This window comes from Hyperoodon ampullatus (assembly GCF_949752795.1).
Source record: "Hyperoodon ampullatus genome assembly, chromosome: 15".
Classification (NCBI taxonomy): Eukaryota; Metazoa; Chordata; class Mammalia; order Artiodactyla; family Ziphiidae; genus Hyperoodon; species Hyperoodon ampullatus.
In genome coordinates, this window is record NC_136928.1 from 25,055,619 (window position 1) to 25,080,941 (window position 25,323).

Sequence of the window (25,323 nt, forward strand, 5' to 3'; positions counted from 1 at the left end):
CTTTCCAAAAGCACTTCAGAAATTCACTTTCGGGTAATCATTTTGAGGTAGCATGAGAAACCAGGCTTGAAGAGGGTAAAAATGACTCTTTAAATTTACCACTTGGACTGAGCTATATGTGAACTCTAGGTAAGAGCGTGGGAACTGCACAAGCAAAGTGAGACACTGAAGATCACAATGGTAATTAATAGCCGTACTGTTTTCTAACGGACAAAGAAAATGCCTATATTATAAGTTCTATTGCTCCTGCTTTCTGGCAGTGTCATGCTCAGAGCAGCGTCCTGGCAAGGAAGTCAGGATACTTAGGTTCTGAAACCTGGTAAGGATACTACCATAATGAGAGAACTTGAACAAGTCAACCTGACCTCTCTGAGCCTCAGTTTCCTTCCTCATGAAATGAGACTGTGAAAATAGAAGTTCTCTAAGGCCCTCCTAGTTCTAAAATGCTTCCAGTCTAGGAAACAGCATAGAAGTCAATACTAGTGCAGGCTGAAGGGAAAGATAGGGCAGGGAGAAGGTTGCTTCCATCCTAGAGAACAATGTCTGAACCATACCACTTGGGTCTTCTGCCCATCTGTGCCCAAGATGGGAGCACAGGCAGTTAATACAGAAGAGTGTAAAACTGCTCAGTCCTTACAACCATCATAACTGTCTGATTTTTGGATTCTCAGTAAGTATTGACAGTAGAGGTGTCCTGATAGCAAGAACCTTCCTCAAACATAGTGAGAATTTATCAATCTCCCTGATTTTTTCATCACCCTCTTGTTCTTACAGAAAATTGCCAAAATCCATCTGTACTTGGAACTCTGAATTCTCTGCAGCACTCTCTTCCTGTGGTGAGCAATGCAGCTTCCCTAACAGCAAGTGTCTGCAACTTCTCCAGAGTCTCTGCTCCTGCCGTCAGTTCGGCATCAGCTACGGCCACCTCTTTCCAGACACACATGGGTAGTGCCTACCTTCACCAACATTCTAGCACAACTCTGTTATCTGGAGTTACTGACCAGAGCCAGATCTCCACTTCAGCTGCTTCCTATCCAGGTGTTTCTGAGTGGGGCATCACAGGAAGCACTGAAAAGAATTCTTCACTCGGAGACTTTACTCTGGCACTCACTGACCAGCACACAGCTGCTTCCTCCATGCTTATGGCAGCCCAGTATGATAAAACTGCAGACACCAATAAGATGGCCCCTCTATATCCATCACTTTCTGCCAGCCTTGCACAGGGAACACCATCTCAGCCAAGTGTCATAAAAGTTCCCTCTGATCAACCCAGGAAGAACAAACATAAAGCCTCTGAGCCTATCAGTGGTGCTCCCAAGGCCAAAATCCAGCCAAAGAATCCACAGTGCCTGTTAGGGGGACAAGTGGTTCTATGCAATGCTGCAGTCAGTGACAGGGCTCCTGTGAACACGGCCAAGCATTCTAAAGGCAACCCTCAGAAAGCTGCATCCAGAAACATCAGCAAAACTAAGAGGCACGGGCAGGAAAAGACCACAAGGACCAGAGGAAGAAAGAAGGCTGAAGAGAAGAAGCAGTCAGGGAACAAAGTCAAAGCAGAAGAGAAGCCAACAATTCCCAAGATGAAGCGAAAGGAACACCAAACTGAGCTTATCCACGAGAGCATTAAAAAGCCTCGAACCTCCCTAGGCATGCGCATGCTGGAGTCTGTGAAGGTTTTTCATGCACTGGGGAAGAAGAATGATAAGAGAACTGGGCTCTCTTCCTGTCGGGTCTTGGGAAATTCAAGCAACCCTAAAGACCCCCAGCCACCCCCAGCTATCCAACCATGGCGGCGTGCCCCACGTGAGGGTAAGAGTCCTGAGAAAACTCAAGTCGAAGCCCAGAAACCAGACAGCAGTGCTGAAAAACAGTGTCCATATCTGGACCTTAGGATTTAAGACCTTAGGGTCCGAGATCCTGTCCAGAGCAAGCAGGCTAAGACTCTGTCTTTGTTTATCTATTTCATCAGGAAGGGCTCTACTCCCTCTCCTAGTTCATGGTGTGAAGTGTTCTTAGCCTCTCAGGAAAGTGGGGAGAATTGAACGGACTCTATATGAGAATGCTAGGCTTTGTAAAACATTTCATTTTTGAAAAATAAGACTCATTTTTTAATTGACTTATAACAATCCTATGAAATACAAAGAAAACCAAGAATCAGTGACAGGAAATGATCACCAGTAAGAATTACAACAGTCACCACTTATCTCGTAGCATAGAACACTGTCCATGATCCTTAAGAAGAGTTAGTAGAAATGCCTTGCCCATCTTGCCCCTAAACACCAACACAGCAATCATGTACCTTGAAAGGTACATGATTGCTGTGTTGGTGTTTAGAGGGAGCATCTCACTTACGAGGGACTGACTTCTACCTTGACTCCTTTGTAGGGATGGAGACTTCCCTGGTGATGAAAACTTCCCTGGGATGGCGACCTCCAATCCAGACATTTTGTGTGACACAAACTCAAGAACTCCCCGAGTCCTGCAGGAGCAGAAGTATTCAGATACTTGAGAGTAATCCACCACCCGAACTTGGGGACATTTCAGGGACAGCTCCAGTCCAGAGTGCCAGTAGTCTCCTGGCCCTGCCTCCAGCTCCAAGGCAGGGACAAATAGAGAGTAAGAACTTGGAGGATATTACAACCAAGCTTTCAAAGCCTCTGGATGCCTACCAGATCCCAAGAGAAAACCAAGAGCCTCCACTACTCCCTTCAGAAATCCCTGATATTCACCCGTCCCCGGGCTGCACTGACTCCGTCAGCCAAGAGGAGCAGCCTGGTTCTGAAAATGCTCATCTGGGAAAGAACAGCCTGAGTCTTGAGGACCTAGGGACACTTGAAAATGGGATGGAATCTAGCAGTGGTTTTGCAGACACTACTACACTGGCGGAGCATATTCACCTTCCCCAGCTCTTTAATTCATTGAAAGATCTTGATCAATCCAAAGGTCCCAACGTGATCAAAGCCAAAGACACCAGGGTCATTAAAGTGAATCAGGTGCAGGAAAAGCCAAGTGTCATAAAGGATCCCTCTGATCAACCAAGGAAGAACAAACATAAAGCCTCTGAACCTATCAGTGGTGCTCCCGAGGCCAAAATCCAGCCAAAGAATCCACAGTGCCTGTTAGGGGGACAAGTGGTTCTATGCAATGCTGCAGTCAGTGACAGGGCTCCTGTGAACACGGCCAAGCATTCTAAAGGCAACCCTCAGAAAGCTGCATCCAGAAACATCAGCAAAACTAAGAGGCACGGGCAGGAAAAGACCACAAGGACCAGAGGAAGAAAGAAGGCTGAAGAGAAGAAGCAGTCAGGGAACAAAGTCAAGGCAGAAGAGAAGCCAACAATTCCCAAGACGAAGCGAAAGGAACACCAAACTGAGCTTATCCACGAGAGCATTAAAAAGCCTCGAACCTCCCTAGGCATGCGCATGCTGGAGTCTGTGAAGGTTTTTCATGCACTGGGGAAGAAGAATGATAAGAGAACTGGGCTCTCTTCCTGTCGGGTCTTGGGAAATTCAAGCAACCCTAAAGACCCCCAGCCACCCCCAGCTATCCAGCCATGGCGGCGTACCCCACGTGAGGGTAAGAGTCCTGAGAAAACTCAAGTCGAAGCCCAGAAACCAGACAGCAGTGCTGAAAAACAGTGTCCATCTCCATCCCAGTATGAGCTGCCTCCTCCTGGGAAGGTCAACTTGACACCTCTGCCTTTTTCTGCCTGGGACAAGCCTCAAGCTCGACCTGCTCCTCGGAGGCCACAGTCTCTGGCCTCACATCGGCCTGCTGTGGCGGACCGTGCCCAGCCTGCTTCTTCTAACTCAGCTCAACCTGCTGCAGCCAGTTCATCCCAGCCAGCTCCTGCCTCTTTGCCAGGTCCTGCCAAACCAGCTCAGCCAACTGTGACCAACCCAACCCAACCGGGTTGGACCGCCCATATCCATCCTAGTGTCCCTCAGTCTGCTGCTCCTAGGCCTGCACCCTACAAAACTTCATCTTTCGCTTCTCTCCAGCGGGGGCCTGTTCCCCCCGCTGTGACTAAGCGCCAGTCCCCACCCAAGCTCCAAACCCCATTTCTACTCCAAGACTTCAGCAAGCAACGAAGACCATGGAGGGAACCCAACGTTTCTGAGCCAGTCATGTCAAAGCCCATTGAACAAGAGCAGAGACCAGAGCGGGAGACCATGAAGAGGCGGGCTCAACAAGAACGTGAGAATGCTGCCAAATACACCTCTTTGGGGAAACTGCAAGTTTTCATTGAGAGGCAAAAGGAAATGGAAATTGCTGACTACTATGGATATTTATAGTAAGAGCTGCTAGGATTGTTGGTGCCACCTTGGGTACCAGGTATAAATTTCTCTATTAATTCTCTAATTATATATTTCTCTATTTATTTCTGTATATTTATTAAAACAATAAAACTGAATAAATGAATGTCATCGAATTAATAGACGATTAATAAACCTTTTGAATTTTGAGATGCTGCTAACTGTGGCGTGCTTTAAATTTTTTTGTTTTGTTTTGTTTTTGATGGGGTTGGAATCAAAGTCTGCATGAGAAAGGAAGGACTGAAAGTTGGATTTGAGAATGAAGGAAAGGGGAGGAAAGGGGTAAAACCTGAGCAAAGAGGAAGGAACGTGGCCCAGGGCTAGGAAGGCCAGAAGAGATTTATGGATTTATGAAAGGAAGCAGGGGTGAGGATGAAATGGCAGAAGTAAAGAGCAGGGTCAGAGGTCAGGATTGAAAGAACAAAATGTGAGTAGAGTTGAAGATGACAGAATGTGAGTCTAGGTTTACTAGGAGAAATAGGAAAAGTCTCTTGGGGAGGTTGGCCTTAAGTCTCACAACCACCACACAGGTATTTAAGAAAACAAGAGGTTCAGGACACATCTCTGAAAGGTTTGAGTTGCCTTATGCAGGTGTGATTATAGTGGGGGTATAGGGAAATCTACCAGAGAGGTGGCTAGGGCTCAGAGTTATCCTAGGGGCAGAGGCAAGGGAACTGCTGCCTCAGGAGGCCCACGAATAGGGCCTGGTATGTAAATCACCATGTACTCAACACCTAAGCACCAGGGCAGCTAATGCACTATTCAGTTAATCCTGGCAACGACAGGCAAGGCCAGTATTCCTGTGCCACTTCACTTAGAGACGTGCAGCAAAGGGCTGAGGTCACATCGCATGTGGAGGTACAAGGCCTCAATCTGAGGCCCAAATGCCTCTGAAGTCCGCAGTATTTGCAAGTGCCTGCAGGCGTCCACCCTGGCTTTCAGAGCACAGCATGCTGAGGTTACTGCTGGACGACATCAAACTTCTGGACAGGCCTAAGTATTAACTTGAGGGGCTTCCTCCATTGACCAGGGGGTGTGCCACCTTCTGTAAACATCACCATCAACTGAAATGCATGAGAAAATTCCGACAGAGGCCTCCACTCTCACAGGTGAGAGCGGTGGGGGCACTCGCACTGGGCAGCCGCTCCAACAGCTACAGGACGCAGGCGCCCAGAGGTTCAGGGGCTCCCTGGGAGGCCTCGTGGGGCAGCTCGAGGGAGTGAGGTTGGGAGATAGAGGCAGGGGTGGGCGTCAAAAGGAATGACGTGGGGAGAAGGGAGAGATGGAGGCAGTGGATAGTGGATAGTGAAAATGGGAAAACTGGCAATTTTCATTTTCAAAATTATTTTTTTGAGATGTCATTCACATGCCATAAAATTCACCTTCTGAGACCGCAAATTCAGTGCCATTTCGTACATTCTCAAGCCTATGCAACCATCACCATCATCTAGCCCATCACCCCAAAAAGAAGCCCCCATAACCATCAGCAGGCCCTCTTCATCCCCTCCTCCTTCAGTCCCTGCAACCACACATTTCCTTTCTGTCGCTATGTTTTTGCCTTTTCTGGACATTTCATGAAATAATACAAATGTGACCACTGTGTGGGACTTCTTTCACTTAGCATAATGTTTTCAAGTTCGTCCATGTCGTAGCACGTGTCAGTACTTCATTCCTTTTTATGACTGTGTAATATTTCACATATACACCACATTTAAAATATCCATTCATCCATTGATGGGCATTTCGGTTTTTTACACTAATAATCTCCATTTATTGACAGTGTATTCTGTGCCAGGCAGCACCAGGCTAAGTTACTGACCTTATTTCACAGATAAAGAGGCTTGGAGAGTGTGAAGAGTTTGCCCAAGATTAAGAGCTAGTAATTGGGGGAACTGGGGTTTGAACTCAGGTGAACTTCAGAGGTAATAAATTCACATGACAGAACATTAGAAAAGGTACACAAGGGTATTCAAAGAAAAGTCACCCTTTTCCCCACATTCCCCAGCCACACATTTCCCTCCTCAGAGACATCTGCTTTTGCCGTGCCGTGGAATCTTCCAGAGAATTACTTATACCTCAACATGTATGTATCACAATTTATTGACTAATCTGTCCCACTGATTTGAAATGTCACTTTTATGGTATAATAGATTCTTATTAGAGTAACTTATGTTACTCTTTTCAGAGCTGTCCTGACTCTTTTTTGCCTATCTTTTATGTTTGCCATTTCTCTAAACGTCTTTTTATCTTCTTTTTGATTTAAAAAACTGTTTCCTTTTCTTGTTTGTTTCTCTTAAGGCATTATCCATTATGTTCATTCACTCGTATTATTTAATTTAATTTATTTGTGTTTGGCAGTGTCGGGTATTAGTTGCAGCACGTGGTCTCTTCGTTGAAGTGCGTGGGCTCTTTCTTGCGGCTCGTGGGCTCTTTAGTTGTGGCGCGTGGGCTCCACAACACGTAGGCTCAGTAATTGCGGCGTGCAGGCTTGGCTGCCCTGCGGCATGTGGGATCTCAGTTCCTCAACCAGGGAAGTCCCCACTCTTGTATTATTTTAAATTTAGTCAGCTTTTCTGAATTTTTTTTCTTTTATTTTGAATTCTGTCCTGAGTTCTATCATCTTACCTAATTCTGGTTTATGCTGTTCGTTCATCTGATTTTTTATTATAGTAAAATATACATAAAACCAAATTTAGTATTTCAACCATTTTCAATTATACAATTCAGTTACATTAGATACATTCACAGTGCTGTGCAGCCATCAGCACTATCCAAATTCAAAAGAATTATGTCAAGGTCTTCCCTGGTGGGACAGTGGTTGAGAGTCCACCTGCCGGTGCAGGGGACACGCGTTTGTGCCCATTGTTCGCTCACAGGTTGCAGAGCTATAAATACCAGCAACAGCCCAAACAGTGTGCACTTCGCCTTTGGCCGAGTTGGCAGCTGAAGGAGAGTGCTCGGAGCCCAGCTCTCTATCCAAGGACTGATCTCACCCAAGTTCTCTACGGGCAGTTACTTAGGTAGGCCCTGCCCCTCACACCCGCCCCCGGCACTGGGGGACCAGCACCTGCCAGGAGGGCTCGGCTGCCCCCAGCCGGCTCCCCGCACCCACCGACTTCCCGTGGCCGGCCCGGGTCACCCAGCTGTCTATGGCCGGCTATCCACTCGCAGGCCAGCCCACAAGTGTCCAGTGACTCTGCATCTGCGCTTTGCCACAGAGTCTCTGAGACCCCATTCTACCATCCCGCAGCTCCTGCGCTCCTTTCTGGGGGTCCTTTTCTTAATCTGCAGGCGAGGCCATCGGAAGAAGGCGGTGATGGGTGCTCTCACCTCCATGATGTCCCGTAGCTCAGTGTCCGCAGTGGGCACAGTCACCGTCAGTGTGGCACGTGGTCAGTCAGTGCCGTGCATGACACCCAGCTGTGTCCAGAACAGAGCACAGAGCAGACGGTGTTGAGGGCCCTGGGAGAGAGCGGGAAAGGGATGGCCAAGCAGGAGGAAGTCCCCACAGTCATGGGAGGAACGACGGCCAGAGAAGCGGCCCCGATGGCACCGGTGACGCACGACCTGCATTTAGGCCCCTGGGGGTCTCTTTCTTCGTGCCGAGACCTGGACCTCTGCAGAGAAACCTCCACGCCAAGAGGGCAGAAGACAGTTCCAACAGGACACTCCACACCTCTTGTATGAGCTCCTGCCCCCAAAGAAATGCCATCACGAGCTCATATAGCTCCACTCGAGGTTTCCCACCCGAGAAGAGAAAGAGGGGTCCCGCCATACCGCAAGGGCTGCCCCAGAAGTCCTCAAAGAAAGGGAGCGAGGAGGGTCCTCCGTCGCCCTCTGCAGCTCCGGTCGTTTCCCAGAGGAAAAGCCAGCCTGACAAGGATGCAGAGGCAACAAGAGGGCAGAAACAGGCCTGGAGGAACTGCTCCCCCACATCTGACAGTCCCAGGCCCCCAAAACGCAGGTTTCCTCTACTGGCGCACAGGCGAGGGGAGACTCTGAGGCTGCCCTCACCCCCTCAGCTGGGTTTCTGGGTCACCGCCCAAGACCTAGATTCGGAGAAGGAAGCAAGGCAGCAGCGCTCCGGTGCATCCTCCGAAGCCTGGCTCCTGGCTGGCCCGCTCCTGCCGCTGCTGCGGCTTCCCTTCCCTGCTTCATCTCGGGGCCTCCTAGGAATGGGTCAGGAGGAACCCCTTTACAGCCTGAGGCATCCGTCACAGCTGCGGTGGATGCCAGAGCTGCCTATCCTGCAGCTCCCAGCACCTCCCGAATGGAGTCCAGCACACCCGTGTGTGTGGACTCTCCTATCTTTACCCCACAGAGCCTCCCTCCCGTCACCAGCCCTATTGCCCCACTCTCCTCAATCCAGCCCATTACGTGGACTGTAAGTTCCAGACCCTCACCCGTCTCCCAGCAGCGAGGAACCCCCGCCTCTGACAGCTCTCTCCTGTATTTGAAACGGAGAGCTCCAGCCTTCACCTCTGCTCCAGCCACCCCCAACTACGCGCAGTCACGCATAAGCATCTGCGGGGGTTCATCATCGACAAATTCCACCGTGGGCACACAGGCCAGCACCCAGCTGGGTTTTGGGAGCCCTGAAGACACTACGCAGCCCATCTCTGCGGCCGATGATTGGCAGCAGCGAGGAACCCCCGCCTATGACAGCTCTCTCCTGTATTTGAAACGGAGAGCTCCAGCCTTCTCATCTGTTCCAGCTCCACCAGCTAAGCACAGCCGCACACAAGCATCTTCTGGGGGTTCATCATCGACAAATTCCACCGTGGGCAACCATGCCAGCACCCAGGTTGGTTTCGAGAGCAGAGCGTCTGTGCAATATCTGAGCTGCCTCTTTTCAGCTCTGAGCATTTCAGCAGGATCCGGGATCCCCGAGAACCACACACAGCAAAGGGGGAAGCGTGGAACTGAACTCTGCGGCATTCCTCACCAGAGCTACCCCCATGGTGACCACAGGACCCAGCTCCGCACAAGCGTCTTCTGAGAGTTCATCATCGACAAATTCCACCGTTGGCACCAATGTCAGCACCCAGCTGGGTTTTGAGAATAGAGCGGCTGGCCAAGGTCTGAGCTTCAACTTTTCAATTCTAAGCATTACAGCAGGAAGCAGGGGGCCCCCGATCACCTCACACAGCAATGGGGGAAGCGTGGGCCTGAACTCCGGGGCCCTCCTCACCAGAGGTACCCCCATGCTGACCACGGGAACCAGCCCTGCACAAGCATCTTCTGGGAGTTCATCATTGACAAATTCCATCATGGGCACCCATGCCAGCACCCTGCTCGGTTTCGGGAGACCTGGAGCCACTACCCAGCCCATCACTGGGGCACCTGATTGGTAGCAGCATGGAACGCCCGCCTATGACAGCTCTCTCCTGTATTTGAAACGGAGAGCTCCAGCCTTCCCCTCTGCTCCAGAACCCCCAGGTAGGAGTAGCTGCGCACAAGCATCTTCTTGGGGTTTCATCACGGAGAAATTCCACCGTGGGCACCCATAACAGCACCCGGCTGGGTTTTGAGAGCAGAGCGGCTGCCCATGATCTGAGCTGCATCTTTACAGCTCTGAGCATTACATCAGGAACCTGGGGGCCCCCGAGCACCACACACAGCAATGGGGATAGCGTGGGCCTGAACTCAGGGGCCCTCCTCACGAAGAGCTACCCGCATGGTGACCACAGGACCCAGACCTGCACAAGCATCTTCTGGGGTTCATCATCGACAAATTCCACCGTGGGCAAACATGCTAGCACACAGCTGGATTTTGGGAGCCCTGGAGCCACTACCCTGCCCATCTCTGGGGCCTATGATTGGCAGCAGTGAGGAACCCCCACCTATGACAGCTCGCTCCTGTATTTGAAACGGAGAGCTCCAGCCTTTGCGTCTGCTCCAGCCCCCGCAGCTACGTGCAGCCACACAGAAGCATCTTCTGGGGGTTTGTCAAATTCAAATTCCACCGAGGGCACACATGCTGGCACCCAACTGTATTTTGAGAGCAGAGGGGCTGCCCAAGATCTGAGTTGCATCTTTTCAGCTCTGAGAATTACAGCAGGAACCAGAGAGTCCCCTGAGCAACACACACAGCAATGGGGGAAGTGGGGTCCTGACCTACTGGGCCCTCCTCACCAGAGCTACTCCCATGCTGACCACGGGACCCAGCTCTGCACAAGCATCTTCTGTGGGTTCATCATCGACAAATTCCACCGTGGGCACCAATGCCAGCACCCAGCTGGGTTTGGAGAGCAGAGCGGCTACCCAAGATCTAAGCTGCATCTTTTCAACTCTCAGCATTATAGCAGCAATCTGGGCCCCCCGAGGACCACACACAGCAATGGGGGAAGTGTGGGCCTGAACTCCAGGGCCCTCCCCACCAGAGCTTCCCCCATGGTGACCACGGGACCCAGCACCGCACAAGCATCTTTTGGGGGTTTGTCATCGACAAATTCCTCCGTGGGCACCCATGCCAGCACCCAACTGTGTTTTGAGAGCAGGGCGGCTGCCGAAGATCTGAGCTGCATCTTTTCAGCTCTCAGCATTACAGCAGGAACTTGGGCCCGCTGAGCACCTCACACAGCAATGGGGGAAGTGGGGTCCTGACCTACAGGGCCCTCCTCACCACAGCTAACCCCACGGTGACCACGGGACCCAGCCCCACACCAGCATCTTCTGGTGGTTCATCATCGACAAATTCCACCATGGGCACCCATGCCAGCACCCAGCTCGATTTTGGGAGCAGTGGAGCCACTACCCAGTCCATCTCTGGGGCCCATAATTGGCAGCAGTGAGGAACCCCCGCCTATGACAGCTCTCTCCTTTATTTGAAATGGAGAGCTTCAGACTTCGCCTTTGCTCCAGCCCCCCCAGCTAAGCGCCGCCCCGCACAAGAATCTTCTGGGTGTTCATCGTCGACAAATTCCACAGTGGGCACCCATGCCAGCACCCAGCTGGATTTTGGGAGCCCTGGAACCACTACCCAGCCCATCACTGGGGCCCCTGATTGTCAGCAGTGAGGAACCCCTGCCTATTACAGCTCTCTCCTGTATTTGAAACGGAGAGCTCCAGGCTTTGCATCTGCTCCAGCCCCCCAAGCTAAGTGCAGCCGTGCACAAGCATCTTCTGAGGGTTCATCATCGACAAATTCCACCGTGTGCAACAATGCCAGCACCCTGCTGGGTTTCGAGAGCAGAGCGTCTGCGCAATATCTGAGCTGCCTCTTTTCAGCTCTGAGCATTTCAGCAGGAACCAGGGTCCCCTGAGCACCACAAAGGAAAGGGGGAAACGTGGGCCTTAACTCCAGGTCCCAACTCACCAGCGCTACGCCCATGGTGACCATGGGGCCCAGCCCCGCACAAGCATCTTCTGGGGGTTCATCATCTTCAAATTCCTCCGTGGGCACACATGCCAGCACCCAACACGGTTTTGAGAGCAGAGTGTCTGTCCAAGATCTGAGCTGCATATTTTCAGCTCTCAGCATTACAGTAGGAATCTGGGCCTCTTGAGCACGACACATAGCAATGGTGGAAGCGTGGCCCTGAACTCCGGGGCCCTCCTCACCAGAGCTAACCCCACGGAGACCACGGGTCCCAACCCCGCACAAGCATCTTCTGGGTGTTCATCGTCAACAAATTCCACCGTGGGCACCCATGCCAGCACCCAGCTGGATTTTGGGAGCCCTGGAACCACTACCCAGCCCATCACTGGGGCCCCTGATTGGCAGCAGTGAGGAACCCCCACATATGACAGCTCTCTCCTGTATTTGAAATGGAGAGCTCCAGCCTTCTCATCTGTTCCAGCTCCCCCAGCTTAGCGCAGCCGTGCACAAGCATCTTCTGGGGGTTCATCATCGACAAATTCCACTGTGTGCAACCATGCCAGCACGCAGCTCGGTTTCGACAGAAGAGCGTCTGCCCAAGATCTGAGCTGCCTCTTTTCAGCTCTGAGCATTACAGAAGGATCCGGGATCCCCGAGCACCACACAGAGCAAAGGGGGAAACGTGGGCCTGAACTCCATGTCCCACCTCACCAGAGCTACGCCCATGGTGACCACGGGACCCAGCCCCGCACGAGCATCTTCTGGGTGTTCATCGTCGACAAATTCCACCGTGGGCACCCATGCTAGCACACAGCTGGGTTTTGGGAGCCCTGGAGACACTACCCAGCCCATCTATGGGGCCCCGGATTGGCATCAGTGAGGAACCCCCGCCTATGATAGCTCTCTCCTGTATTTGAAACGGAGAGCTCCAGGCTTTGCGTCTGCTCCAGCCCCCGCAGCTAAGTGCAGCCATGCACAAGCATCTTCTAGGGGTTCATCATCTTCAAATTCCACCGTGGGCACACATGCCAGCACCCAGCTGTGTAGTGAGAGCAGAGCGGCTGCCCAAGATCTGAGCTGCATCTTTTCAGCTCTCAGCATTAGAGCAGGAACCTGGCCCCCTGAGCACCACACATCGCAATGGGGGAAGCGTGGGCCTGAACTCTAGGGCCCTCCTCACCAGAGCTACCCCCATGCTGACCACGGGACCCAGCTCCGCACAAGCATCTTCTGTGGGTTCATCATCGACAAATTCCACCGTGGGAACCAATGCCAGCACCCAGCTGGGTTTGGAGAGCAGAGCGGCTACCCAAGATATAAGCTGCATCTTTTTACCTCTCAGCATTATAGCAGCAATCTAGGTCCCCCGAGGACCACACACAGCAATGGGGGAGGCGTGGGCCTGAACTCCAGGATCCTCCCCACCAGAGCTTCCCCCATGGTGACCACGGGACCCAGCACCGCACAAGCATCTTTTGGGGGTTTGTCATCGACAAATTCCTCCGTGGGCACCCATGCCAGCACCCAACTGTGTTTTGAGAGCAGAGCGGCTGCTGAAGATCTGAGCTGCCTCTTTTCAGCTCTCAGCATTACAGCAGGAACTTGGGCCCGCTGAGCACCTCACACAGCAATGGGGGAAGTGGGGTCCTGACCTACAGGGCCCTCCTCACCACAGCTAACCCCATGGTGACCACGGGACCCAGCCCCGCACCAGCATCTTCTGGTGGTTCATCATCGACAAATTCCACCATGGGCACCCATGCCAGCACCCAGCTAGATTTTGGTAGCCCTGGAGCCACTACCCAGCCCATCACTGGGGCCCCTTATTGGCAGCAGTGAGGAACCCCTGCCTATTACAGCTCTCTCCTGTATTTGAAACGGAGAGCTCCAGGCTTTGCGTCTGCTCCAGCCCCCCAAGCTAAGTGCAGCCGCGCACAAGCATCTTCTGAGGGTTCATCATCGACAAATTCCACCGTGGGCAACAATGCCAGCACCCAGCTGGGTTTCGAGAGCAGAGCGTCTGCGCAATATCTGAGCTGCCTCTTTTCAGCTCTGAGCTTTTCAGCAGGAACCAGGGTCCCCCGAGCACCACAAAGGAATGAGGGAAATGTGGGCCTGAACTCCAGGTCCCACCTCACCAGCGCTACGCCCATGGTGACCACGGGGTCCAGCCCCGCACAAGCATCTTCTGGGGGTTCATCATCTTCAAATTCCTCCGTGGGGCACACATGCCAGCACCCAACGTGGTTTTGAGAGCAGCGTGTCTGTCCAAGATCTGAGCTGCATATTTTCAGCTCTCAGCATTACAGTAGGAATCTGGGCCCCTTGAGCACGACACATAAAATGGTGGAAGCGTGGCCCTGAACTCTAGGGCCCTGCTCACCAGAGCTACCCCCATGGTGACCACGGGACCTAGCCCAGCACAAGCATCTTCTGGGTGTTCATCGTCGACAAATTCCACCATGGGCAGCCATGCCAGCACCCAGGTGTATTTTGGGAGCCCTGGAACCACTACCCAGCCCATCACTGGGGCCCCTGATTGGCAGCAGTGAGGAACCCCCACATATGACAACTCTCGCCTGTATTTGAAACGGAGAGCTCCAGCCTTCTCATCTGTTCCAGCTCCCCCAGCTAAGCGCAGCCATGCACAAACATCTTCTGGGTGTTCATCATCCACAAAGTCCACCACGGGCACACACACCAGCACCCAGCTGGGTTTTGGGAGCAGAGAGTCTGCCCAAGATCTGACCTGCATCTTTTCAGCTCTGAGCATTACAGCAGGAACCAGGGGGCCCCCGAGCACCACACAGGAATGGGGGAAACGTGGGCCTGAACTCCATGTCCGACCTCATCAGAGCTACGCCCACGGTGACCACGGGACCCAGCCCCGCACAAGCATCTTCTGGGTGTTCATCATCGACAAATTCCACCGTTGGCACCCATGCTAGCACACAGCTGGGTTTTGGGAGCCCTGGAGCCACTATCCAGCCCATCCATGGGGCCCCTTATTGGCAGCAGCGAGGAACCCCCGCATATGACAGCTCTCTCCTGTATTTGAAACGGAGAGCTCCAGGCTTTGCGTCTGCTCCAGCCCACCAAGCTAAGTGCAGCCGCGCACAAGCATCTTCTGAGGGTTCATCATCGACAAATTCCACCGTGGGCAACCATGCCAGCACCCAGCTGGGTTTCGAGAGCAGAGCGTCTGTGCAATATCTGAGCTGCCTCTTTTCAGCTCTGAGCATTTCAGTAGGAACCAGGGTGCCCCCGAGCACCACACAGGAATGGAGTAAACGTGGGCCTGAACTCCAGGTCCCACCTCTCCAGAGCTACGCCCATGGTGACCACGGGACCCAGCCCCGCACAAGCATCTTCTGGGGGTTCCTCATCTTCAAATTCCACCGTGGGCACACATGCCAGCACCCAACGCGGTTTTGAGAGCAGAGTGTCTGTCCAAGATCTGAGCTGCATATTTTCAGCTCTCAGCATTACAGCAGGAATCTGGGCCCCTTGAGCACGACACACAGCAATGGTGGCAGCGTGGCCCTGAACTCTGGGGCCCGGCTCACCAGAACTACCCCCATGGTGACCACGGGACCCAGCCCCGCACAAGCATCTCCTTGGGGTACATCATTGACAAATTACACCATGGGCACCCATGCCAGCACCCAACTCGATTTTGGGAGCACTGGAGCCACTACGCAGCCCATCTCTGGGGCCCATAATTGGCAGCAGTGAGGAACCCCCGCCTATGACAGTTCTCTCCTTTATTTGAAATGGAGAGCTTCAGACTTCGCCTTTGCTCCAGCCCCCCCAGCTAAGCGCAGCCACGCCCAAGCATCTTCTGGGGGTTCATCATCGCCAAATTCCACCGTGGGCACACATGCCAGCACCCAACGCGGTTTTGAGAGCAGAGTGTCTGTCCAAGATCTGAGCTGCATATTTTCAGCTCTCAGCATTATAGCAGGAATCTGGGCCCCCTGAGCACCACACACAGCAATGGGGGAAGCGTGGCCCTGAACTCCGGGGCCCTGCTCACCAGAGCTACCCCCATGTTGACCATGGGACCCAGCCATGCACAAGCATCTTCTGGGGGTACATCATCAACAAGTTACACCGAGGGCACCTATGGCAGCTTCCAGCTGAGTTTTGGGAGCTCTGGAGCCATTACCCAGCCAATCACTGGGGCCCCTGAGTGGCAGCTGCGAGGAACGCCTGCCTATGAAAGCTCACTCCTGTATTTGAAATGGAAAGCTCCAGGCTATGTGTATGCTCCAGGCCCCCCTGCTAAGTGCAGCCACACACAAGCATCTCCTGGGGGTTCATTATCTTCAAATTACACAGTGGGCACCAATGCCAGCTCCCAGCTGGGTTTGGAGAGCAGAGCGGCTACCCAAGATCTAAGCTGCATCTTTTCAGCTGTCAGCATTATAGCAGCAATCTGGGCCCCCCGAGCACCACACACAGCAATGGGGGAGGCGTGAGCCTGAACTCCAGGGCCCTCCCCACCAGAGCTTCCCCAATGGTGACCCCGGGACCCAACACCGCACAAGCATCTTTTTGGGGTTTGTCTACGACAAATTCCACCGTGGGCACACATGCCAGCACCCAGCTGTGTATTGAGAGCAGAGCGTCTGCCCAAGATCTGACCAGCATCTTTTCAGCTCTCAGCATTAGAGCAGGAACCTGGGCCCCCCGAGCACCACACATCGCAATGGGGGAAGCGTGGGCCTGAACTCTAGGGCCCTCCTCACCAGAGCTACCCCCATGCTGACCACGGGACCCAGCTCCGCACAAGCATCTTCTGTGGGTTCATCATCGACAAATTCCACCGTGGGCACCAATGCCAGCACCCAGCTGGGTTTGGAGAGCAGAGTGGGTACCCAAGATCTAAGCTGCATCTTTTTACCTCTCAGCATTATAGCAGCAATCTGGGCCACCTGAGGACCACACAGAGCAATGGGGGCGGCGTGGGCCTGAACTCCAGGGCCCTCCACACCAGAGCTTCCCCCATGGTGACCACAGGACCCAGCACCGCACAAGCATCTTTTGGGGGTTTGTCATCGACAAATTCCTCCGTGGGCACCCATGCCAGCACCCAACTGTGTTTTGAGAGCAGAGCGGCTGCCGAAGATCTGAGCTGCCTCTTTTCAGCTCTCAGCATTACAGCAGGAACTTGGGCCCGCTGAGCACCTCACACAGCAATGGGGGAAGTGGGGTCCTGACCTACAGGGCCCTCCTCACCACAGCTAACCCCATGGTGACCACGGGACCTAGCCCCGCATCAGCATCTTCTGGTGTTTCATCATCGACAAATTCCACCATGGGCACCCATGCCAGCACCCAGCTCGATTTTGGGAGCCCTGGAGCCACTATCCAGCCCATCTCTGGGGCCCATAATTGGCAGCAGTGAGGAACCCCCGCGTATGACAGCTCTCGCCTGTATTTGAAACGGAGAGCTCCAGCCTTCTCATCTATTCCAGCTCCCCCAGCTAAGTGCAGCCATGCACAAACATCTTCTGTGGGTTCATCATCGACAAATTCCACCGTGGGCACCAATGCCAGCACCCAGCTGGGTTTGGAGAGCAGAGCGGCTACCCAAGATCTAAGCTGCATCTTTTCAGCTCTCAGCATTATAGCAGCAATCTGGGCCCCCCGAGGACCACACACAGCAATGGGGGAAGTGTGGGCCTGAACTCCAGGGCCCTCCCCACCAGAGCTTCACCCATGGTGACCTCGGGACCCAGCACCACACAAGCATCTTTTGGGGGTTTGTCATTGACAAATTCCTCCGTGGGCACCCATGCCAGCACCCAACTGTGTTTTGAGAGCAGAGCGGCTGCCGAAGATCTGAGCTGCCTCTTTTCAGCTCTCAGCATTACAGCAGGAACTTGGGCCCACTGAACACCTCACACAGCAATGGGGGAAGTGGGGTCCTGACCTACAGAGCCCTCCTCACCACAGCTAACCCCACGGTGACCACGGGACCCAGCCCCGCACCAGCATCTTCTGGTGGTTCATCATCTTCAAATTCCACTGTGGGCACACATGCCAGCACCCAACTCGGTTTTGAGAGCAGAGTGTCTGTCCAAGATCTGAGCTGCATATTTTCAGCTCTCAGCATTATAGCAGGAATCTGGGCCCCCTGAGCACCACACACAGCAAGGGGGGAAGCGTGACACTGAACTCTGGGGCCCTGCTCACCAGAGCTACCCCCATGCTGACCATGGGACCCAGCCGCGCACAAGCATCTTCTGGGGGTACATCATCGACAAATTACACCGAGGGCACCTATGGCAGCATCCAGCTGAGTTTTGGGAGCCCTGGAGCCATTACCCAGCCCATCACTGGGGCCCCTGAGTGGAAGCTGCGAGGAACCCCCGCCTATGAAAGCTCACTCCTGTATTTGCAATGGAGAGCTCCAGCCTTTGTGTATGCTCCAGCCCCCCCAGCTAAGTGCAGCCGCACACAAGCAGCTCCTGGGGGTTCATTATCTTCAAGTTACACAGTGGGCACCCATGCCAGCACCCAGCTGGGTTTTGGGAGCAGAGCAGCTGCCCAAGATCTGAGCTGCATCTTTTCAGCTGTGAGCATTACAGAGGAACCAGGGTCCCCCGAGCACCACACACAGCAATGGGGGAAGTGGGGTCCTGACCTACTGGGCCCTCCTCACCAGAGCTAACCCCACGGTGACCACGGGTCCCAGCCCCACACAAGCATCTTCTGGGTGTTCATTGTCGACAAATTCCACTGTGGGCACACATGCCAGCACCCAGCTGGATTTTGGGAGCCCTGCAACCACTACCCAGCCCATCACTGGGGCCCCTGGTTGGCAGCAGTGAGGAACCCCCGCCTATTACAGCTCTCTCCTGTATTTGAAATGGAGAGCTACAGGCTTTGCGTCTGCTCCAGCCCCCCAAGCTAAGTGCAGCCGTGCACAAGCATCTTCTGAGGGTTCATCATCGACAAATTCCACCGTGGGCAACAATGCCAGTACCCTGCTGGGTTTCGAGAGCAGAACGTCTGCGCAATATCTGAGCTGCCTCTTTTCAGCTCTGAGCATTTCAGCAGGAACCAGGGTCCCACGAGCACCACAAAGGAATGGGGGAAACGTGGGCCTGAACTCCAGGTCCCACCTCACCAGCGCTACGCCCATGGTGATCACGGGTCCCAGCCCCACACAAGCACCTTCTGGGGGTTTATCATCTTCAAATTCCTCGGTGGGCACACATGCCAGCACCTAGCGCGGTTTTGAGAGCAGAGTGTCTGTCCAAGATCTGAGCTGCATAATTTCAGCTCTCAGCATTACAGTAGGAATCTGGGCCCCTTGAGCACGACACATAGCAATGGTGGAAGCGTGGCCCTGAACTCCAGGGCCCTGCTCACCAGAGCTACCCCCATGGTGACCACGGGACCCAGGACAGCACAAGCATCTTCTGGGTGTTCATCGTCGACAAATTCCACCATGGGCAGCCATGCCAGCACCCAGCTGTATTTTGGGAGCCCTGGAACCACTACCCAGCCCATCACTGGGGCCCCTGATTGGCAGCAGTGAGGAACCCCCACATATGACAGCTCTCGCCTGTATTTGAAATGGAGAGCTCCAGCCTTCTCATCTGTTCCAGCTCCCCCAGCTAAGCGCAGCCATGCACAAGCATCTTCTGGGTGTTCATCATCCACAAAGTCCACCGCGGGCACACACACCAGCACCCAGCTGGGTTTTGGGAGCAGAGAGTCTGCCCAAGATCTGACCTGCATCTTTTCAGCTCTGAGCATTACAGCAGGAACCAGGGGGCCCCCGAGCACCACACAGGAATGGGGGAAATGTGGGCCTGAACTCCATGTCCCACCTCACCAGAGCTACGCCCATGGTGACCACGGGACCCAGCCCCGCACAAGCATCTTCTGGGTATTCATCGTCAACAAATTCCACCGTTGGCACCCATGCTAGCACACAGCTGGGTTTTGGGAGCCCTGGAGACACTACCCAGCCCATCTATGGGGCCCCGGATTGGCATCAGTGAGGAACCCCCGCCTATGATAGCTCTCTCCTGTATTTGAAACGGAGAGCTTCAGGCTTTGCGTCTGCTCCAGACCCGCAGCTAAGGGCAGCCACGCACAAGCATCTTCTAGGGGTTCATCATCTTCAAATTCCACCGTGGGCACACATGCCAGCACCCAGCTGTGTAGTGAGAGCAGAGCGGCTGCCCAAGATCTGAGCTGCATCTTTTCAGCTCTCAGCATTAGAGCAGGAACCTGGGCCCCCCGAGCACCACACATCGCAATGGGGGAAGCGTGGGCCTGAACTCTAGGGCCCTCCTCACCAGAGCTACCCCCATGCTGACCACGGGACCCAGCTCCGCACAAGCATCTTCTGTGGGTTCATCATCGACAAATTCCACCGTGGGCACCAATGCCAGCACCCAGCTGGGTTTGGAGAGCAGAGCGGCTACCCAAGATCTAAGCTGCATCTTTTCAGCTCTCAGCATTACAGCAGGAACTTGGGCCCGCTGAGCACCTCACACAGCAATGGGGGAAGCGTGGCCCTGAACTCCGGGGCCCTGCTCACCAGAGCTACCCCCATGGTGACCACGGGACCCAGCCGCGCACAAGCATCTTCTTGGGGTACATCATCGACAAATTACACCGAGGGCACCTATGGCAGCATCTAGCTGAGTTTTGGGAGCCCTGGAGCCATTACCCAGCCAATCACTGGGGCCCCTGAGTGGCAGCTGCGAGGAACGCCCGCCTATGAAAGCTCGCTCCTGTATTTGAAATGGAGAGCTCCAGCCTTTGTGTATGCTCCAGCCCCCCAGCTAAGTGCAGCCGCACAGAAGCATCTCCTGGTGGTTCATTATCTTCAAAATACACAGTGGGCACCCATGCCAGCACCCAGCTGGGTTTTGGGAGCAGAGCAGCTGCCCAAGATCTGAGCTGCATCTTTTCAGCTGTGAGCATTACAGAGGAACCAGGGAAACCCGAGCACCACACACAGCAATGGGGGAAGTGGGGTCCTGACCTACTGGGCCCTCCTCACCAGAGCTAACCCCACGGTGACCACGGGTCCCAGCCCCGCACAGCATCTTCTGGGTGTTCATCGTCGACAAATTCCACCGTGGGCACCCATGCCAGCACCCAGCTGGATTTTGGGAGCCCTGGAACCACTACCCAGCCCATCACTGGGGCCCCTGATTGGCAGCAGTGAGGAACCCCCGCATATGACAGCTCTCTCCTGTATTTGAAACGGAGAGCTCCAGCCTTCTCATCTGGTCCAGCTGCCCCAGCTAAGCGCAGCCGTGCACAAGCATCTTCTGGGGGTTCATCATCGACAAATTCCACCGTGGGCAACCATGCCAGCATGCAGCTGGGTTTCGAGAGCAGAGCGTCTGCGCAATATCTGAGCTGCCTCTTTTCAGCTCTGAGCATTTCAGCAGGAACCAGGGGGCCCCCGAGCACCACCCAGGAATGGGGGAAACGTGGGCCTGAACTCCAGGTCCCACCTCACCAGAGCTACGCCCATGGTGACCACGGGACCCAGACCCACACAAGCATCTTCTGGGTGTTCATCATCGACAAATTCCACCGTGGGCACCCATGCTAGCACACAGCTGGGTTTTGGGAGCCCTGGAGCCACTACCCAGACCATCTACAGGGCCCCTGATTGGCAGCAGCGAGGAACCCCCGCCTATGATAGCTCTCTCCTGTATTTGAAACGGAGAGCTCCAGGCTTTGCGTCTGCTCCAGCCCCCCAAGCTAAGTGCAGCCGCGCACAAGCATCTTCTGAGGGTTCATCATCGACAAATTCCACCATGGGCAACCATGCCAGCACCCAGCTGGGTTTCGAGAGCAGAGCGTCTGTGCAATATCTGAGCTGCCTCTTTTCAGCTCTGAGCATTTCAGTAGGAACCAGGGGGCCCCCGAGCACCACACAGGAATGGAGGAAACGTGGGCCTGAACTCCAGGTCCCACCTCTCCAGAGCTACGCCCATGGTGACCACGGGACTCAGCCCCGCACAAACATCTTCTGGGGGTTCCTCATCTTCAAATTCCACCGTGGGCACACATGCCAGCACCCAACGCGGTTTTGAGAGCAGAGTGTCTGTCCAAGATCTGAGCTGCATATTTTCAGCTCTCAGCATTACAGCAGGAATCTGGGCCCCTTGAGCACGACACACAGCAATGGTGGCAGCGTGGCCCTGAACTCTGGGGCCCGGCTCACCAGAACTACCCCCATGGTGACCACGGGACCCAGCCCCGCACAAGCATCTTCTGGGGGTACATCATTGACAAATTACACCATGGGCACCCATGCCAACACCCAGCTGGGTTTTGGGAGCACTGGAGCCACTACGCAGCCCATCTCTGGGGCCCATAATTGGCAGCAGTGAGGAACCCCCGCCTATGACAGCTCTTTCCTTTATTTGAAATGGAGAGCTTCAGACTTCGCCTTTGCTCCAGCCCCCCCAGCTAAGCGCAGCCACCCCCAAGCATCTTCTGGGGGTTCATCATCTTCAAATTCCACCGTGGGCACACATGCCAGCACCCAACGCGGTTTTGAGAGCAGAGTGTCTGTCCAAGATCTGAGCTGCATATTTTCAGCTCTCAGCATTATAGCAGGAATCTGGGCCCCCTGAGCACCACACACAGCAATGGGGGAAGCGTGGCCCTGAACTCCGGGGCCCTGCTCACCAGAGCTACCCCCATGGTGACCACGGGACCCAGCCGCGCACAAGCATCTTCTGGGGGTACATCATCGACAAATTACACCGAGGGCACCTATGGCAGCATCCAGCTGAGTTTTGGGAGCCCTGGAGCCATTACCCAGCCAATCACTGGGGCCCCTGAGTGGCAGCTGCGAGGAACGCCTGCCTATGAAAGCTCACTCCTGTATTTGAACTGGAGAGCTCCAGGCTTTGTGTATGCTCCAGGCCCCCCAGCTAAGTGCAGCCGCACCCAAGCATCTCCTGGGGGTTCATTATCTTCAAATTACACAGTGGGCACCCATGCCAGCACCCAGCTGGGTTTGGAGAGCAGAGCGGCTACCCAAGATCTAAGCTGCATCTTTTCAGCTCTCAGCATTATAGCAGCAATCTGGGCCCCCCGAGCACCACACACAGCAATGGGGGAGGCGTGGGCCTGAACTCCAGGGCCCTCCCTACCAGAGCTTCCCCCATGGTGACCACGGGACCCAGCACCGCACAAGCATCTTTTGGGGGTTTGTCTACGACAAATTCCACCGTGGGCACACATGCCAGCACCCAGCTGTGTATTGAGAGCAGAGCGTCTGCCCAAGATCTGACCTGCATCTTTTCAGCTCTCAGCATTAGAGCAGGAACCTGGGCCCCCCGAGCACCACACATCGCAATGGGGGAAGCGTGGGCCTGAACTCTAGGGCCCTCCTCACCAGAGCTACCCCCATGCTGACCACGGGACCCAGCTCCACACAAGCATCTTCTGTGGGTTCATCATCGACAAATTCCACCGTGGGCACCAATGCCAGCACCCAGCTGGGTTTGGAGAGCAGAGCGGCTACCCAAGATCTAAGCTGCATCTTTTCAGCTCTCAGCATTATAGCAGCAATCTGGGCCCCCTGAGGACCACACACAGCAATGGGGGAGGCGTGGGCCTGAACTCCAGGGCCCTCCCCACCAGAGCTTCCCCCATGGTGACCACGGGACCCAGCACCGCACAAGCATCTTTTGGGGGTTTGTCATCGACAAATTCCTCCGTGGGCACCCATGCCAGCACCCAACTGTGTTTTGAGAGCAGAGCGGCTGCCGAAGATCTGAGCTGCCTCTTTTCAGCTCTCAGCATTACAGCAGGAACTTGGGCCCGCTGAGCACCTCACACAGCAATGGGGGAAGTGGGGTCCTGATCTACAGGGCCCTCCTCACCACAGCTAACCCCATGGTGACCACGGGACCCAGCCCCGCACCAGCATCTTCTGGTGGTTCATCATCGACAAATTCCACCATGGGCACCCATGCCAGCACCCAGCTCGATTTTGGGAGCCCTGGAGCCACTATCCAGCCCATCTCTGGGACCCATAATTGGCAGCAGTGAGGAACCCCCGCCTATGACAGCTCTCTCCTTTATTTGAAATGGAGAGCTTCAGACTTCGCCTTTGCTCCAGCTCCCCCAGCTAAGTGCAGCCATGCACAAGCATCTTCTGGGGCTTCATCATCGACAAATTCCACTGTGGGCAACCATGCCAGCACGCAGCTCGGTTTCGAGAGCAGAGCGTCTGCGCAATATCTGAGCTGCCTCTTTTCAGCTCTGAGCATTTCAGCAGGAACCAGGCGGCCCCCGAGCACCACACAGGAATGGGGGAAACGTGGGCCTGAACTCCAGGTCCCACCTCACCAGAGCTACGCCCATGGTGACCACGGGACCCAGACCCGCACAAGCATCTTCTGGGTGTTCATCATCGACAAATTCCACCGGGGGCACCCATGCTGGCACACAGCTGGGTTTTGGGAGCCCTGGAGCCACTACCCAGCTCATCTATGGGGCCCCTGATTGGCAGCAGCGAGGAACCCCCGCCTATGACAGCTCTCTCCTGTATTTGAAACGGAGAGCTCCAGGCTTAGCGTCTCCTCCAGCCCCCCAAGCCAAGTGCTGCCGCGCACAAGCATCTTCTGAGGGTTCATCATCGACAAATTCCACCGTGGGCAACCATGCCAGCACCCAGCTGGGTTTCGAGAGCAGAGCGTCTGCCCAAGACCTGAGCTGCCTCTTTTCAGCTCTGAGCATTACAGAAGTGTCCGGTATCCCTGAGCACCACACACAGCAAAGGGGGAATCGTGGACGTGAACTCCGCGGCATTCCTCACCAGAGCTACCCCCATGGTGACCACGGGACCCAGCTCCGCACAAGCGTCTTCTGAGACTTCATCATCGACAAATTCCACCGTGGGCACCAATGTCAGCACCCAGCTGGGTTTTGAGAATAGAGCGGCTGGCCATGGTCTGTGCTTCAACTTTTCAACTCTGAGCATTACCGCAGGAAGCAGGGGGCCCCCGATCACCTCACACAGCAATGGGGGAAGCGTGGGCCTGAACTCCGGGGCCCTCCTCACCAGAGCTACCTGCATGGTGACCACGGGACCCAGACCTGCACAAGCATCTACTGGGGTTCACCATCGACAAATTCCACTGTAGGCACACAGGCCAGCACACAGCTGGGTTTTGGGAGCCCTGGAGACACTACCCAGCCCATCTCTGGGGAGGATGACTGGCAGCAGCGAAGAACCCCCGCCTAGGACAGCTCTCGCCTGTATTTGAAACGGAGAGCTCCAGGCTTTGCGTCTGCTCCAGCCCCCGCAGCTACGTGCAGCCACGCACAAGCATCTTCGAGGGGTTCATCATCTTCAAATTCCACCGTGGGCACACATGCCAGCACCCAGCTGTGTTTTGAGAGCAGAGCGGCTGCCGAAGATCTGAGCTGCCTCTTTTCAGCTCCCAGCATTACAGCAGGAACTTGGGCCCGCTGAGCACCTCACACAGCAATGGGGGAAGTGGGGTTCTGACCTACAGGGCCCTCCTCACCACAGCTAACCCCATGGTGACCACGGGACCCAGCCCCGCACCAGCATCTTCTGGTGGTTCATCATCGATAAATTCCACCATGGGCACCCATGCCAGCACCCAGCTCGATTTTGGGAGCCCTGGAGCCACTACGCAGCCCATC

The 25,323-nt window shown here is 54.6% G+C and overlaps 1 protein-coding gene across 1 annotated transcript; it reads left to right on the top strand.

The window, feature by feature from the left end:
- Positions 1 to 2,387: 2,387 nt before the first annotated feature.
- Positions 2,388 to 4,295, top strand: LOC307064172 (uncharacterized protein C2orf78-like; the record flags this gene model as incomplete). The annotated part of the gene is made up of 1 exon (XM_079720663.1): positions 2,388 to 4,295. One exon carries the CDS (start codon positions 2,388 to 2,390, stop codon positions 4,293 to 4,295), a length of 1,908 nt encoding a protein of 635 aa, XP_079576789.1.
- Between the last annotated feature and the right edge of the window lie 21,028 nt (positions 4,296 to 25,323).